Here is a 14,560-nt window from a genome sequence, read left to right on the forward strand (position 1 = left end):
ATGAACACAGTTAGTTCTAAACCTTTGCGGTGCGCTGCCTTCCCACTCTGCGGATGGGGAACCACTTGAAGAGCACGCAAATAAAATAAGCGACACAACCACAGATCGTGTTGTCGCTCTTGACCATTTCATGCAGTCGAACTGCACCGAATAACGTGCTAGTAAGACCTCGTGATTTCTACGCGTGGATACCGATGTAAAATTACAACCCAGCACCTTCCAAACTAGTTCGAAGTAACAGGTCGCCAATGACGTGTATCTTTTACCTACTAATGTACCGCTATCTAAGATCAATATCTATTCGAGCGAGGCGCTATAAAACCAAGTTCAGGCCGAGCAAACAGCCAAGCGAAAGTTGCAGTCGTTGAAGTTGCCCTGCATCTGAAATCCTCGGGAAACCGATCGAGTATTTTAATTGGTTGAAACGCCACATACAGTTCTCAAGTGTAGATTACCCCACAGGCATACCGTCATCAAGAGTCCAAGTTTGCAGCACCGAAGAAAGAATGAGGAGCTCCGACAGCAGCCGTAGCGACCTTCTCTTCCTGAATTTCAACCAGGAGGCGTCGTACGTTTGCGTCTTGCCTGCGCGTATGCAGCGCCCAGCCCTGGGCAATCTAATGGCCATCGACTGACGTTGGCTCTGGCTGTATCTGCTGGGTGGATCGATCTCAGGTGCATCAGCGTAGGCACGCGCCAAGGTTTCGCCATCTATAACTGCGAGCCCTTCGGCAAATGCTTCCAGGAGGACATTGGGGGCATTGGCATCGCTGAGATGCTCTACTGCACCAGTCTGGTGGCTCTGGTGGGCGCTGGGGACCAGGTCGGTGGAATGGCTTCTCGCTGCGCAATGTCACTTGGTCAGCTGCTGACACGGAAGACAATGCAATGCTGTGCTTTGGATTATGTAGCCGGCGTTTTCGCCGAGGAGACTGCGTGTGTGGAACACCAAGACGGGCGCAGCAATCTGCGACTTGAATTTCGTCACAGCCGTGCTGGCTGTGCGCATGAACCGGCAGAGGTATCGGTCGTTGCTGACTCAGGGTGGAGACGATAGAGATAATGATGAGTTATTGATGTGTGTTGTTGACTTGCAGACTCGTGGCGGTGCTGGAACGCAAGATTTACATTTTCGATATCAGCACCATGAAGATCCTGGAGACGCTGGACACGTCGCCCAACCCGAAGGCACTTTGTGTGCTCTCCCCGCACGACAACGGCCACCTGGCATTCCCCTCCGGCGCTTCACCGGGAGAGATCGTTTTGTATGATGCCAACAACCTTAGTGTACTGAACGCGTTTCAGGCTCATCGAACGGCCCCCGTGGCGATGGCGTTTAATCCTCAGGGAACATTGCTCGCAACAGCATCTGAATCGGTGAGAAGAGAGGTTGCACGCAGGTGTTAGTAGCTGAAATTGAGCTAACAATGGTGTGCGTACGTGGCCGAAATTTGTAGGGCACACTGATCCGGGTGTTCTCAGTGCCGAGTGGGAAGAAAGCGGCAGCATTCCGACGTGGCTCTTACGGCGCTCAAGTCTACTGCCTTGCCTTTAACGAGAGCTCGACGATCTTGTGCGCATCTAGCGATACCGGTACTATTCACTTTTTCTCACTGACAGGAGCTGAGAGCTCCGCTACGGGCAGCTTTGGACATTTCACGCCGATCACTTCAACTCTAGCTGTTGCTGGGAGCACTTTCGGCTCCACAGTATTTGGTAGTGCTGCCGCTCCACCAAGTCCCGTAACCTCATCAGCCTTAGGCTCGTCACCCGGAAAACCTGCTTCCCACCATCCTGCGTCAGGTGTTTCGGCCCCTACGCGTACAACGCGCACCAGCACGGGCTCGACTGCGAGCAATTTTGATGATGTGGCTGGCGTTATGAGTGCCTACCTCCCCAGCTCCTTTTCTGGCATCGCCGAAGGTACTCGGGACTTCGCTTACGTACGTGCATACATCTCTTCGCCTTACAGCTTACTATCGCGAGTCATGTTTAACATTTTTTTGCCAGGCTCGGCTTCGCTCGACGGGGGTCCCGAATCAATGCGCTATCCATGGTCCGAGAGACGCCAAGAACCCGATTGTGCAGCTGTATGTGGCTACAGCCGACGGCTACTTTTATGAGTACTCGTTGAACCTTACAGTCGGCGGCAAGTGCAAGCTCGAACGGGTATGCGGCTTCTTGATTCTGATATCTGGTAATTCGTCCGAGCTAACTGGATGCTATTACTGCATGTATGTACAGGAAAACGTACTTCGAGACAGCACTTCCGAGGAAATCGAGGCCATCTACATTTCGTAGCACCCGCCTAGCGAGATTTTTCAATACTAACACGCCGGTACAGCAAAAAGACCTACTACGTGACAAAGAAGTTTTGCCGGGAGATGACAACTGCAAACGATATCCAACCTGTTGATAAAATAAACAAATAAAATATACGATATCGCTAATGCCTGTATGGGTTGAATAGGTTGAATCAAAACACCAGCTCGATTAAGTAGTTGCTAATCCATACGCCGCCACGATAGCGTGTGTCTATGACGCTGGGTTCCTAAAGTTGGGCGTTATCCACTGATGACTTAGTCACCGCCGCCACTTACGAAGCCGGAACTAGTTGGTTCGGTCTGAATCTGCGCGAGTTTAGTAGATCAGCCGCTCAAACTCGATGCCTTGGACGCTGTACCCACGCAAAGACCGATGCACCACCGCGGCAAACTGCTTCGGGTCGTTGCGGAACAGTTCTGCGGCTTCTGCTCTCGCAGTAAACAGAGTAAAACACAGTAGTTAGCTATGAAACGCCACACATATTGCAGTAAATATCTCCGCTCGGCAACAAACCTTTATTCAGCGGGTCGTCCGGGTTGGGCTCGTAGAACAGGTAGATCAGACCATAAATGACCGAGTTGATGTCCAGCACGGGTTTCCAGTCCTCGCGCAGAATGTTCAGACACACGTTGCCGTCGAGGTCGATGTTGGGGTGGTAAATCTATCAGCACCACAACATTCAGTAGCGTTAGCATCCTCCGGGCTTTGCTCCCAATCGATTGGTATCTTTTGACGGGCAATCCAGTGACTATTGAGGGCGCGTACTTTCGTCAGGCAGCGAACCTTGGGCGGGTCGTGCGGATACATCTGCAGCGTAACAAGCACCAGCCACATCAGTCTCCCCATAAACCCTCTTGATTCTATACCGCTAAGATATCACCGCACGCACAGGCGGGATCTTAAAGCTGAAGTCGTAGGCCGCGCCCTTCCACAGTCCCGTGTCCACTGTCACCTACAGTGCAATACGCACGAGCCAATCATCAGTCTCTGTCTGTATCCTGCACCCGCGTGGACCTCCTAGCAGCCCCTAGCCGCACCTTGACGGTGAACACCGTGAGGTCGTTCTGCTCCGGGAAGTCGATGGCCGCCGCCTTGCCGCCGTCCAGCTCCGCGATATCTGGCAGCAGCAACGAGCTCGCGTCAGTCCCCCGCCTCCTGCATTTTGTCTTGGCGTTTGTATGGCCTCCTTACCTTTCTGGATGCGGATCTCGCCGGGTGTGCGCTTCTTCTCCTTGCTGGCGCCGGCGCGCTTGCCGCGGCCGATGCCCAGGATCTTCGTCTTGGGCTTCGGGGCCTCGCCCGTCTCGGCCGCGGTGGCCGCCGCCTCCTTCTCCTCGGCCTTCTTCTCCGCCTGCTTGGCTTTAAGGCGGATCATCGCGTCGAGAACTGCCTGCCTGAGCTCCTGCCTGCTGCCTTCTCTTGTCTTTGCCAAGTGAGTCGCTTACGTCTTGGGAATTTCTGAACCCTTACCGTTACTTTTAGCCGTTACTTTCCTCGGTGATGTGAGCCACATAAAAACGTTTCATTCATTTCGTTACGGCGACTAGCAAGAGCTGCCTACTTCAATCTGTCCAGGGTCTGACTGTCAACGCCAACTGCGATGAGTGACCACTTACAGCTTGGCGGGCATGATCTGCTTCAGCTGCGGCGCGACCTCGTCGTCGTCCGGGTCCGTGGCGTTGGTGAAGTCCGTAATCTGGGCGAACTTGGCTTGCACGGCCTCGGGAGTGATCTCCGTCTCGAGGTCCAGGAACACGCCGGGGCTGCGCACGTACTTGACCTGCCCGACGAAGCCGCCGCCGCTCTCGAAGATCTTGCCCGAGCAGGGCACCGACTCGTGGCACAGGAAGGCGATCGTGGGCGCCACGTACTCGGGCTTCCACTTGGCCACGAGGTCCGCCGGCATGATGGTCTCCGTCATCTTGGAGCCGGCACCGGGGGCCACGATGTTCACCTTGATGTTCGCGCGAGAGCCCTCCTTGGCCAGCGACTTGCCGAGGCCGGTCATGGCAGCCTTCACGGCGCTGTAGTTGGTCTGGCCGAACTGGCCGTATAGGCCGTTCACCGACGTGATGAGGATCACGCGGCCGTACTTCTGCTTGCGCATGTGGGGCCACGCGGCGTGGGTCACCGCGAACGCTGCACACAGTCACACAGTGGATGGGTAAAGTAAATAACAACTCTCGTACCAACACAAACACGTCAGTGTGCAGCTCGCCACGTACTTCCTTGCAGGTGCACGTCGAGCACCTGGTTCCACTGGGCCTTGGTCATCTTGGCGAACGTCACGTCGCGCAGGATGCCGGCGTTGTTCACCAGGATGTCCACGCGGCCGAAGTTCTCGATGGCAGTGGCCACCACCTTCTCGCCGTCCGTCACCGAGTTGTAGTTGGCGACCGCGACGCCACCTAGCAGTCAGCAGACACAACGGTTGAGCGTCAACATCTCTCCACTCCACCGCCACAGACTCGAGGCAGACCACGCCCACGCACCCTTGGCCTTGATCTCGTTGACCACTGAGTCCGCCGCCTCCTTGCTGAAGTCGTTCACCACACTGCAGCCAGCAACAAGCGTTAGATACCGAGGCGACTCGTGACAGAGGGCTGTGAGCCGTAGCACACGCACACTTTGGCGCCGCGCTCGGCGAACAGCAGCGCGTAGCAGCGACCGATTCCAGCGCCGGAGCCGGTGACGATAGCGACCTTGCCGTCGAAGCGAAGCATGGCGGAGCGCGCGGAGGTTGAAGTGCGAGGAGAGGACGTGTGCAGTCGGCGCAAATTTGCGATGTGAAGGGCTTCCACGTTCGGCACGATGGAAGCGCCGCGTAACTAAATTACATTTTGATATGTCTCTTTCCGCGGGGTATGAGGTTTAATAGAGGTGATTCTAATACTGATAGATGTATTAGTCTATCGGATTAAGAGGGGTATGTAACAATATATATTATATAGTGAAACCAACATGTTGGCAGCGTTGAACTTGCCGTTTTACGTCATCGTTTTACGCATGCGATACCGGTTTAGTGATTCCGGGCGGGCCTAGTGAAGACCTCGTGGAACACGTGAAAAACACAATCACTAGCCCTTAGGGCCCTGAATCCCTGAATAAAAACAACTTTAAACTAGCGATTCGCGAAGACAGAAAGTAGCTTATTGCTCGAATAAGAAGAAACCAGGCAGACCCAACAGCAGCCCTCCGCATCACAAAAACGACCTCTTGAACCATCACGATTAGGTTATATCCGTCAATCTTCAATCTGCTTTGGTTTGGTCTGACAATGATTGTTATGATGTCGTTATGATAGGAAGATATGATGCACTCTAATTGGGTCTAAATATATTATTAAATTAGCCAATAGGAAAAGAAGCGTCCCGTCATGACCAATGTGGCGAAGAAATTCACGGGGAAGAAGCGCAACCAAGTTGAAGCGACGAGTGCTGAGCCTGGCAGCTGCTTCTACTGCTTTGAGGACGGTCATCGTAAGAAGGACTGCCTGATTATGGCGAAAGATCGCGATCCGAAGAGACCGGGTGGAGCGTTGTTCCGCTCGAACACCCGGGCTGCTCCGAGTGCGAAGAAGAAACGTTTGATGGCGGTGAAGAGGGGACCCACTCCGTAGAAGAAAGCAGCCAGCGAAAAGGGCTCGGAGATGACGACGGCGGAAGCCCACGCCTACGACCAACAACTGGCAAAGGCGATTGAGGACGCCGACGAATTTGCGTTTGAAGAGAATGTTCCGGTGAGTGAAGGCGAAGAAACCGAGGACAAGGTGTTCAACCCAATGGACATCGATGCTGAGGTAAGGAAGCATTATGGAAGGTACTTATCTATGTTAAAGGAATTAGAGGTAACTGATGATCTGTGGGTTGTCGATACTGGCGCAGGACACGCCGTAAGCCCAAGCCGACACTGGTTCAGTAGTCTTGGACGAGGCCAACCTCACACATTTGAGTACGGAAACCGGGGCACCTCATTGAGTACGCTACAAGGCACGGTGAGATTTAGTATACTCAAACCAAAAGGGTATTACAGTGATATCTCAATAAGAATGTTGCCTTTGATAAGGAGTGTAGTAGCAATTTGTTAAGTGCATATTACCTTGCAACGCAGGGATATTGGCACATTCAGGATAAGAGCGAGGAGTACCTATATTTTCTGGATAAGAATAATCGGTTCGTATTTGCTGCAGTAGCAATAGACGAGGTGTACTACCTCCCCAGTAAAAGAATGGGAGATAGTACTAAAGTACTATCGGTTAAAAGTGTTAATCCCAAGTTCATTCATAACGCAATGAAAGAATGGCACTTGCGACTAGGTCATGTTGGAAAGGACCGGTTGATGAGCATCTTGTCCAGTGCAGTAATTGACGGTGCGCCCTGTCTCGAACGAAAGGACATGGCAAAGATAGCCTTCTTTTGTCGCGCATGTGCACTGGCTAAATCTCGTCGGATGTCATACCGCAACATGATAGGGGCAAAAGCAACTGAACCACTGCATACACTTCATATGGACTCATTAGGAAAGATAAAACCCCTTGGTTTATATGGCACAGCAGGTTTTAAGTATGCCCTGGCCGTTGTGGACGACGCCACTGCCTATAAATGGTATTTTGTGATGAAATCACTAAAGGAGGTGGGAGCGAAATTAACAACTCTCATTACACAACTAGAAAAGCAACTTCCATATACCGTCAAAAGGATAAGGACGGATGGTGGTACAGAATTTCTCAATACAGTTGTGAAAAAGTACTGTACTAAGAAGGGCCTGATATTCCAACAGTCAAATGTTGAATCCCAAGAAGAAAATGACTCCGCCGAACGAGCACATCAGACCGTTATGGGTAACGTTAGGTGTTCCTTGGTAGGATCTGGTATGGCTGCAAAGTGGTGGCCAGAGGCGTTGATGTATATGACCTCCGTAGTCAATCGAGTACCAACAGTCAGATTAAAAGGTAAAACACCGTATGAAGCGCTATATGGGAAAAAGCCTAGTGGGTTAAGCTTGAGAATATGGGGTAGTACCTGCTACGCTCATATTCCAAAATCTAAACGAGCTAACCAAAAGCTTAGCGATAGAGCAGTCGAGTGTAAACTACTCGGGCTCTCTGACAACTACAAAGGATACCGACTCCTTGATGTGAAAGAGAATAAATACCTCATAGCCCGAGACGTCAGGTTTGACGTCACGTCTACTGCAGGCCTAATCGCCAAGTCGTTTCCATCGGGAACCGTTGAGATCAGTCAAGAAACCATAAACGAGGTGTGTGGGCTAGGTAAGAGGACACGGGATGCGGTTGCACACGCTCCAACAAAGCACAGACGAACAGAGGAGTCGCCATTGCCCTCAATGAGTACGGAAACAGTGGGAGATGTGGGGGCTAATGAAGGCGTACCCCCAATTCCACGGCCTCGTCGAAAACGGACGGCTAATTCTCGGCTAAAAGACTACGTGGTGGCAATTAACACGGTCACGCGGAGCATTAAACTAATACCAATTCCGAGATCACTCAAAGAGGCAAGGCAGGGACCTCATGCCAAACAGTGGGAGGAGGCATTATTAGTTGAGTACCGGGCACTAGTTAAAAATGGAACTTGGGAGCTCGTCCCGCTACCTAAAGGCCGAAAGGTACTCGGCTGTCATTGGGTTTTTGACGTAAAATACAACCCTGACGGTACAATTGATCGTTTTAAGGCACGACTTGTCGTCAGAGTAATACACAAATATATGGGATTGACTATGATGAGATCTTCTCTCCAGTGGCTCGGTATGAGTCGCTGAGATTGTTCTTAGCCATAGCAACTATACAGGACTTGTATGTCCATCAAATGGATGTGTCCACTGCATTCCTCAATGGGACCTTATTTGAGGATATATATATGCAACAACCTCACGGATTTCGGCATGGGAACGCTTCAACAGTGTGTAAGCTAAAGAAGAGCCTTTATGGACTCAAACAGGCACCACGCATCTGGTATGCGCTTCTCAATAAGTTCTTACTTCAATTAGGGTTTTTCCGGTGCAAAAAGGAGTACTGTTTGTACCGGCAAAAGTGGGAGGTAAAAGGAGAGAAACACATAGTACTCATATGCGTATACGTAGATGATATTACTATCGCTGCAAGTAATATGATACTTATGAATAAGGTGAAAGCCAAACTTGCCTCACGATTTACTATGAAAGATCTAGGCGAGATCCACTACCTCCTCAAAATGGAGATAAAAAGAGATAGGAAAACAAAATTCTCAGTATGTCCCAACACAAGTATATTATGGACTTACTACAGAAGTTTAATATGACTGAGAGTGTAGCAGAGCCAACACCTCAAGCCAAAAGTATAGTCCTCGAAATGGAAGTTAGTATGAGTCCAGAGCAAATAGCAGCTCAGCCATTTGATTATAGGGGACTTGTGGGGTCTTTGATGTATCTAGTCCGTGGTACGCGCCCTGATATTGCAAACGCAGTCAGAGAACTAAGTAAGTTCCTGTCCTGTTATAACAAAACTCACTACAGGGCAGCACAGAGAGTACTAAAGTATCTGAAAGGAACGTCGACGTATGGCCTCATATTCGACGGAAAAAGTAAAGAAGTATTATATGAGCTATACACAGACGCGAGCTTCGCGAATGCTAATGAGGATCGAAAGTCAGTGACTGGGTATGTGAGTATTATGGCCGATGCCTGTATTACATGGAAAAGTTCGAGGCAAGATACAGTCAGTCTCCACACAGCACAAGCTGAATTAATAGCAGCGAGTGAGGGAATAAAAGAGAGCGAATGGTTGTGGTACGTACTGGAGGAACTGGGCTTTAAGCAAAAACAACCGATAGTATGCTGGTGTGATAATAAAGGAGCAATTAGTATAATAAAGGACCCAGCTAACCATGCTTCCACAAAACACACTGATATTAAAGGGCTTTATGCGAGAAAAGTACATGACGATGGACGAATAGTAGTATCATACTGCAATACTAATGATATGGTTGCAGATGCCCTCATCAGGCACTGCCTCAAACTCAATTTGAGAAGCTGAGGAACCTCATGGGGGTTAAGGACCTAAGCCTACCCTTACCACGGCAACATAGCATGGGTAACTCGTGACTTGCGATCTTTTTGGTATCACTTGATTGTGAGAAACCATCGGGTTTGCTATCTTTCGCTAGTATGTCTTTAAGATCCACCATGTGGTCAAGTTCAAGCCAGCCGGCTTCAAGTTGAAGTGCAAAGATACTTTTGATCCAAGGACAAGTAAAGGACAAAGACTTATGCGATAAGACTAAACAATAAGACGCAACGTTATCGTATTATTAAGACTCTCAAATGCTTAAGTTTTTGGTTAAAGACTAGACTAGGACGAACAATATGAATTGGCCCAAGCACAGCCAGAGCCACCGTTGACCGCAGCCGAGGTTATGCGGCGAATAGGAACTGTGCCACGCGCGCGCCTCGGCCTCTGGATGGTGGTGCCACAGGATTGCTCCTGGGCTTTTTAACCATGTTTGTCCTAGCCCCCCGAAGGTTTAATTGCGGCCATAGGCGCAAAGTCGAACCGAAACCTTAAAGCAAAATTGAAAGTGAGGAGAGTAGAGAGCTTGAAAGCCAACAAAGAGGCCAATGCGAGCCCCAGAAGCAATTAAGTAATAGGCAGAAGTCATAAGAAATCCAGGAAGTCATATGAAAAGTGGGATTTCAGAATTATAATTTTCAGAATTGACGTATGTTTTGGCTGTAATCACATCTTGTGATATGCCGAAATATTGTCATATAGTGAACGATCATATGAGCCAAAAATATGTTTTTCTGGCTCTGAGAAAAGTATTAGACATTTATTTCTAATGGGTAAGTTACGATGCAGAGCCCAGCCGTCCTAATAAATTCGGGAAATCTGTAAATAAAAGTATGAAAGAGGACGCTGTAATGCCATGTGACCTAAGAAATCAAGTAAATTAAGTAATCTTAGGTAAACAAAGGATCGGCAAACAGCCGTCTTAAGAAAGGATGGAAATCCGTGTGGTGAACACAAGATGCGATCTGAGATGTGCCAGAACTTTTAGTGGGAGTGTTATGATGTCGTTATGATAGGAAGATATGATACACTCTAATTGGATCTAAATATATTATTAAATTAGCCGATAGGAAAAGTACAGGTCACCTACTTGTGTGCACCACACCCAACCTGCCGAGGGATGTAAGAAGAGGAGGAGGACGCGTGGCACCGCCACTGCAGTCCCCCTCACTTCGAAACTGACGGCCTACAGCTAAGGCTGACAATGATCTACGATGCAATGGCTTACGTGCCGCACCGCGCCACTACTTTTTTCCGACGAGTTCATGACACCACACCTTATTTGGACAGATATCAGCCAAATTGTACTTAAGTAATCCAGTACTGTCGTCACACGATCAATTCAAGTGATTGCTTTTCTCCCTCAAAAATCGTTTACCACAATCATTAACCTCTTGGTTCCCGAAAAAAGGGGCCCAGAACACGTAAGCGAACGTCGTAACTTACGACTTATCCATGTACCATTGGTTTTGTATGAGGCACAGATAGGACGTGGGTTTAGGTACATAAGGTTTCGAGAGGTTTTCAATTCAATGTCGTCAGTTATACACCTTTTAGATATCGAAAGCAGCGGCCATGTCGTAACTTACTCCTCGAGAGCAAATCTAAAGATAGCAAAAGAGCAGAGACGTTGCACAATGAATCCAGGCAAGCCAAAAACTAAAGAAAAAAGGTGCGTTGCTTCAAAAAATTGCATAATCAAGTGCCTACAGCTCACGCATCAACTGAAACGCAGCTCACTCATCACAAGCCTACTCATCCTCGCTGCATTCTTCATTGTCGGACTCGCATCCGTAGTCGCTGCCGTCTGCGCGGAGCTGGAGTTCGCGGCGGGTCTTCTTGCGGACTCCAGCTTTCTGGCCGGGACGACGCAAGACCACGCGCGTCCCTAGGTGCGTTGGGATCGCCTCGCCGGCGCCGAAATCGTCGTGCCAGATCTCAAAACAGGTCTTGGCTTGCCCCTTGTACTCACGTCGACTTTTGTTACACAGCCAACACTTTGCGTCGTCCACCGAGCAGCGCTCACAGAACCAGGTGGTCTGGTAGGACTTCTTGTGCTTGTTGACCCGCAGCAGCGCGCACACCTTGCAGGCACGCTGCCTGCGCTTCTGGACGCCACTGACCGTCACCCAGTCTTCGATCTGCTCCGACGCGTGCATGTGCCGTGCGCGCGCTCGCTTACGCTTCTGCGACCCAACCGTCGGCGTGGCTACGACTCCAACGAAGTCGTGGGGCTTCATCTGCAAGAGCTGGTTCTGTAGCAGGGCGAACCACTCTCCGCGCGTCAGGCAAGGTGTGCCGGCCATCCTCGCTGCCTCCTTGTGCGTGAGGTACGCGTTCACGAACGCCATGTCCACGAAGCCTAGGAAAAGGCTTCGGTAGTACTTCTGAAATTTGGTAGAGGTCTGCAGAGAGAAGCGCTGGAGGCGGAGCTGATCGTGCACATCAACTCCGCCCATCCAGCGCTGGTAGTCCGACACAGGACTCGGACACGGGACGGTTATCGGCCCCACACGCTTGACATTCCGCCCGATGCTCGACTCCGTCATCGCCGAGCCCGTGCACAAGTAGTGGACGGGCTTTCGGTCCCACCAATGGAACGCTACCATGGTGGGGACGGCCAGCGACCTCGTGAACGTAAACGTGCCTCTTGGGATGCTTGCAGGCCGGGTCTGCCGAGTGGTCTTGATGCGGTTGTCGTATCCGAGGCGGTTCAGCGTGATCGTGCCGAGCACGTACACGCCCATGCTGAGCAGCTCGATAGCGAGCAGGACCAACGAGTAGTAACGATCGATCACCACTGTGTGCCACGTGTAGCGCTCTTTCGCCGCGAAGATGATCTTCAGGTTACGGACGACAGCAGCAGCGCCCGTCTTGTGGTCGAATGCCTCATCGCCTGCATCGCCTTTTTTACGCTTGCCAGCGTAAAGTTCGAACCTAGGCAAGTACGACATAGCACGTCAGAGATATGAGAGCAAGTCGTAAGTTACGACTTACCAAACACGTATAAAAAAACGAAGTACCTGTGGCATTATGCCGTCCGCGAGTCGCACGTCATAAACATCTTGGACCCGTAGCGATGCGGCTTGTCCGGCATAAACATACGCGTTGTGTTCCGGCGCGAAGTGGCCGGCAGGACGCCCTCATCAAACGAGAACACCGCCGGCAGGCACCATCCTTCCAGGAACGTCTGCTGCAACTTGTCAATGATCGGGCGCAGCTTCCACAACTTGTCGCGCGTCCTCGGTGCCTCATTGTCCACGAAGTGCAGGTCCCTTAGGATGTCCTGGCATCGGTTCCGCCCCATGAAGCGGCCGAAGTTGCCGGCCGGGATGGCACCGTCTTCGACCATGGACCAGTGGTCGGCAATGCGGCGCTTCTGGGGGCAAAGCATCCGCGCAACGAGGAGCCCGATCACGTGCAAGATCTCGTGGGGCTCATATTCGTTCTTCAACTTGAGTCGGCGGCGAATCTGCTTCAGCGACTCGATCTTGCGTCCACGCTGCTTCCTCAGGATGCTCTGCGCGCGCCGGTCGAGTTGCTGTAGCGAGTAGCGGTTCGATTCTTGGGCAATCAGCACCCACATCGACTTGGGCATGAAGTACAGGAACGTTTGCAGCGGCGACGACGCCAGAGCACGTAGCTCGGCCACGGGTAGAGCCATCTCTTCGCCCAAACCGGGGTACGAGGGCGTGTTCACCTCGAACTCGGACGACATCGCTGGAGTCCACTCGGTCGCCTGCAACGCGGCCGCGCGCTGCTTCTTCTCTCTTGTAGTCAACCGCGAGTTTCCAATCATTAGCGACTGGATAAACGCTTCGTCCATCAGCTCTGCATCGGCCTCCGACAACACGTCCTCGTCCTCGTACTCCTCCTCTCCGCCCGTGGGCTCCTCCTCTTCATCAAAAGCTCCACTTCCTTCTCCCTCGCTCTAGTTCCCAGAATCCATGCTCTCGTACTCCTTCTCGTCCTCGCTGTCCGGGATGAAGTTTACGTCCGACTTCAGCGGGTGCATGCGAAGCGTCCGATACGGCGTGCCTTGTTGTTTCTCTTCTTCATCTTCAGGCTCGCTCTCGAGGCCGCTAGCCTCCGACAGGAGGTGAAGGTTCGCCGCCGCCTGGTGATACGACTCTCCGACGTTGAAGTGGCTCGGCGACAAGCCGAACGCGTGCGGCACCGCTGCTTGAGAGAGCTCGTCCGCCGAGGCACTCGAAGAAGAGCCGAAGATATCGTTCAACGTCCCTTGGGATAGTCCGACGGTGGTGTCAATCTGGGATGCACCCACCGCCGGACTCGCAGCGCCCGTGTCTGCCGCTGAACCAGTGTCCGCCACTGAGCCCGTGTCCGCCGACGTGCCCGTGCTCATGTCCGTTGTGACCGTGTCCGCCGTGACCGTGTCCGCCGTGACCGTGCCAGTAGTCTGTGCTGCCGCTGCGCTGGCAGGCTGACCCGCAGATGCGATTATCCCTTCCATCAGGCCGGACTCAAGCGCATACGCGACTAGTGCGTGTTCACCAGCGAATACCCCACTACCATCAGGTTTCACGTATCTGTAACATACACACAGGTCATATTAGTTCAGATTCAAACAGCACGCATTAGTCTATACGTACCGCCCTTCCGTAGATAGACCTCTAGGCTTCTTGTACGTCCAGCCCACCGCCCGCAGTTGCCGCCACAAGAAGGGAAAGTCGAGGTCGCGGACAACTGCGGCAACGGCGGAGGTCTTCCCGCGCTTGCTGGAGCGGATGCGCACCATCCCGCAGATTCTGAAATGATGAGTGAGTGGCATGTATCCATCGGCCCCCTAACCCAGCTTCGTTTTGGCGGGATTATGTCCCCGCCGTTGAATTTTCTCAAATACCTCTTTGGTTTTATAGTTTTGAAATGACTTAAATAAAGTATTGCCCGAGCCAATCTCTACTGTTCCTTGCGCTATGTCGTAAGTTACGACATAGCAAAACTGATACGTCGTAAGTTACGACGTCGGGAACCAGGGGGTTAATAGTCAGGATAAGACTATCATAAATAATGCAGTTGTTTTGAATCTAAATGTGATGTTAGCCAATCAAAACGTGCGTAACTGCTAATAGATTAACGAAACGTGGAGCATTTTAACGGTACGGGTAAGCTGAGTTCCAAACGAGAAAACATCCCAAAACAAGCTAACAA

General features: G+C 51.4%; 5 protein-coding genes across 8 annotated transcripts; 1 reads left to right on the top strand and 4 right to left on the bottom strand.

Annotated features, from left to right (window-relative positions):
* Positions 1-506: 506 nt before the first annotated feature.
* Positions 507-2,301, top strand: IUM83_13557 (putative autophagy-related protein; the record flags this gene model as incomplete). Of its 3 annotated transcripts, XM_067938240.1 has the most annotated exons (7): positions 507-568; positions 676-823; positions 912-1,021; positions 1,098-1,377; positions 1,458-1,943; positions 2,011-2,169; positions 2,245-2,301. In XM_067938240.1, 7 exons carry the CDS (start codon positions 507-509, stop codon positions 2,299-2,301), a joined length of 1,302 nt encoding a protein of 433 aa, XP_067797923.1. The 3 variants fall into 3 exon arrangements, with proteins under 3 accessions (XP_067797923.1, XP_067797921.1, XP_067797922.1); XM_067938239.1 differs by lacking the exons at positions 1,458-1,943; positions 2,011-2,169; positions 2,245-2,301 and having other exon boundaries at positions 1,098-1,195; positions 1,287-1,294; XM_067938241.1 differs by lacking the exons at positions 507-568; positions 676-823; positions 912-1,021 and having other exon boundaries at positions 1,330-1,377.
* A 339-nt stretch (positions 2,302-2,640) lies between these two features.
* Positions 2,641-3,700, bottom strand: IUM83_13558 (ubiquitin-conjugating enzyme E2 M; the record flags this gene model as incomplete). The annotated part of the gene is made up of 6 exons (XM_067938242.1): positions 2,641-2,750; positions 2,839-2,986; positions 3,091-3,132; positions 3,215-3,277; positions 3,363-3,442; positions 3,517-3,700. The coding sequence occupies 6 exons, from the start codon at positions 3,698-3,700 to the stop codon at positions 2,641-2,643; spliced, it is 627 nt and encodes a 208-aa protein (XP_067797924.1).
* A 237-nt stretch (positions 3,701-3,937) lies between these two features.
* IUM83_13559 (Peroxisomal multifunctional enzyme) lies at positions 3,938-5,048 on the bottom strand (the record flags this gene model as incomplete). 2 transcript variants are annotated; one of them, XM_067938244.1, is made up of 4 exons in its annotated part: positions 3,938-4,464; positions 4,551-4,733; positions 4,818-4,861; positions 4,951-5,048. In XM_067938244.1, 4 exons carry the CDS (start codon positions 5,046-5,048, stop codon positions 3,938-3,940), a joined length of 852 nt encoding a protein of 283 aa, XP_067797926.1. The 2 variants fall into 2 exon arrangements, with proteins under 2 accessions (XP_067797926.1, XP_067797925.1); XM_067938243.1 differs by having other exon boundaries at positions 4,818-4,879.
* Positions 5,049-11,139: 6,091 nt separating this feature from the next.
* IUM83_13560 (uncharacterized protein) lies at positions 11,140-11,694 on the bottom strand (the record flags this gene model as incomplete). Its single annotated transcript, XM_067938245.1, has 1 exon — positions 11,140-11,694. The coding sequence occupies one exon, from the start codon at positions 11,692-11,694 to the stop codon at positions 11,140-11,142; it is 555 nt and encodes a 184-aa protein (XP_067797852.1).
* A 725-nt stretch (positions 11,695-12,419) lies between these two features.
* On the bottom strand, positions 12,420-14,147 carry IUM83_13561 (uncharacterized protein; the record flags this gene model as incomplete). The annotated part of the gene is made up of 3 exons (XM_067938246.1): positions 12,420-13,319; positions 13,383-13,938; positions 14,002-14,147. The coding sequence occupies 3 exons, from the start codon at positions 14,145-14,147 to the stop codon at positions 12,420-12,422; spliced, it is 1,602 nt and encodes a 533-aa protein (XP_067797851.1).
* Positions 14,148-14,560: the final 413 nt, after the last annotated feature.

Source organism: Phytophthora cinnamomi (genome assembly GCF_018691715.1).
Source record: "Phytophthora cinnamomi strain GKB4 chromosome Unknown Contig12, whole genome shotgun sequence".
NCBI classification, from domain to species: domain Eukaryota; phylum Oomycota; class Peronosporomycetes; order Peronosporales; family Peronosporaceae; genus Phytophthora; species Phytophthora cinnamomi.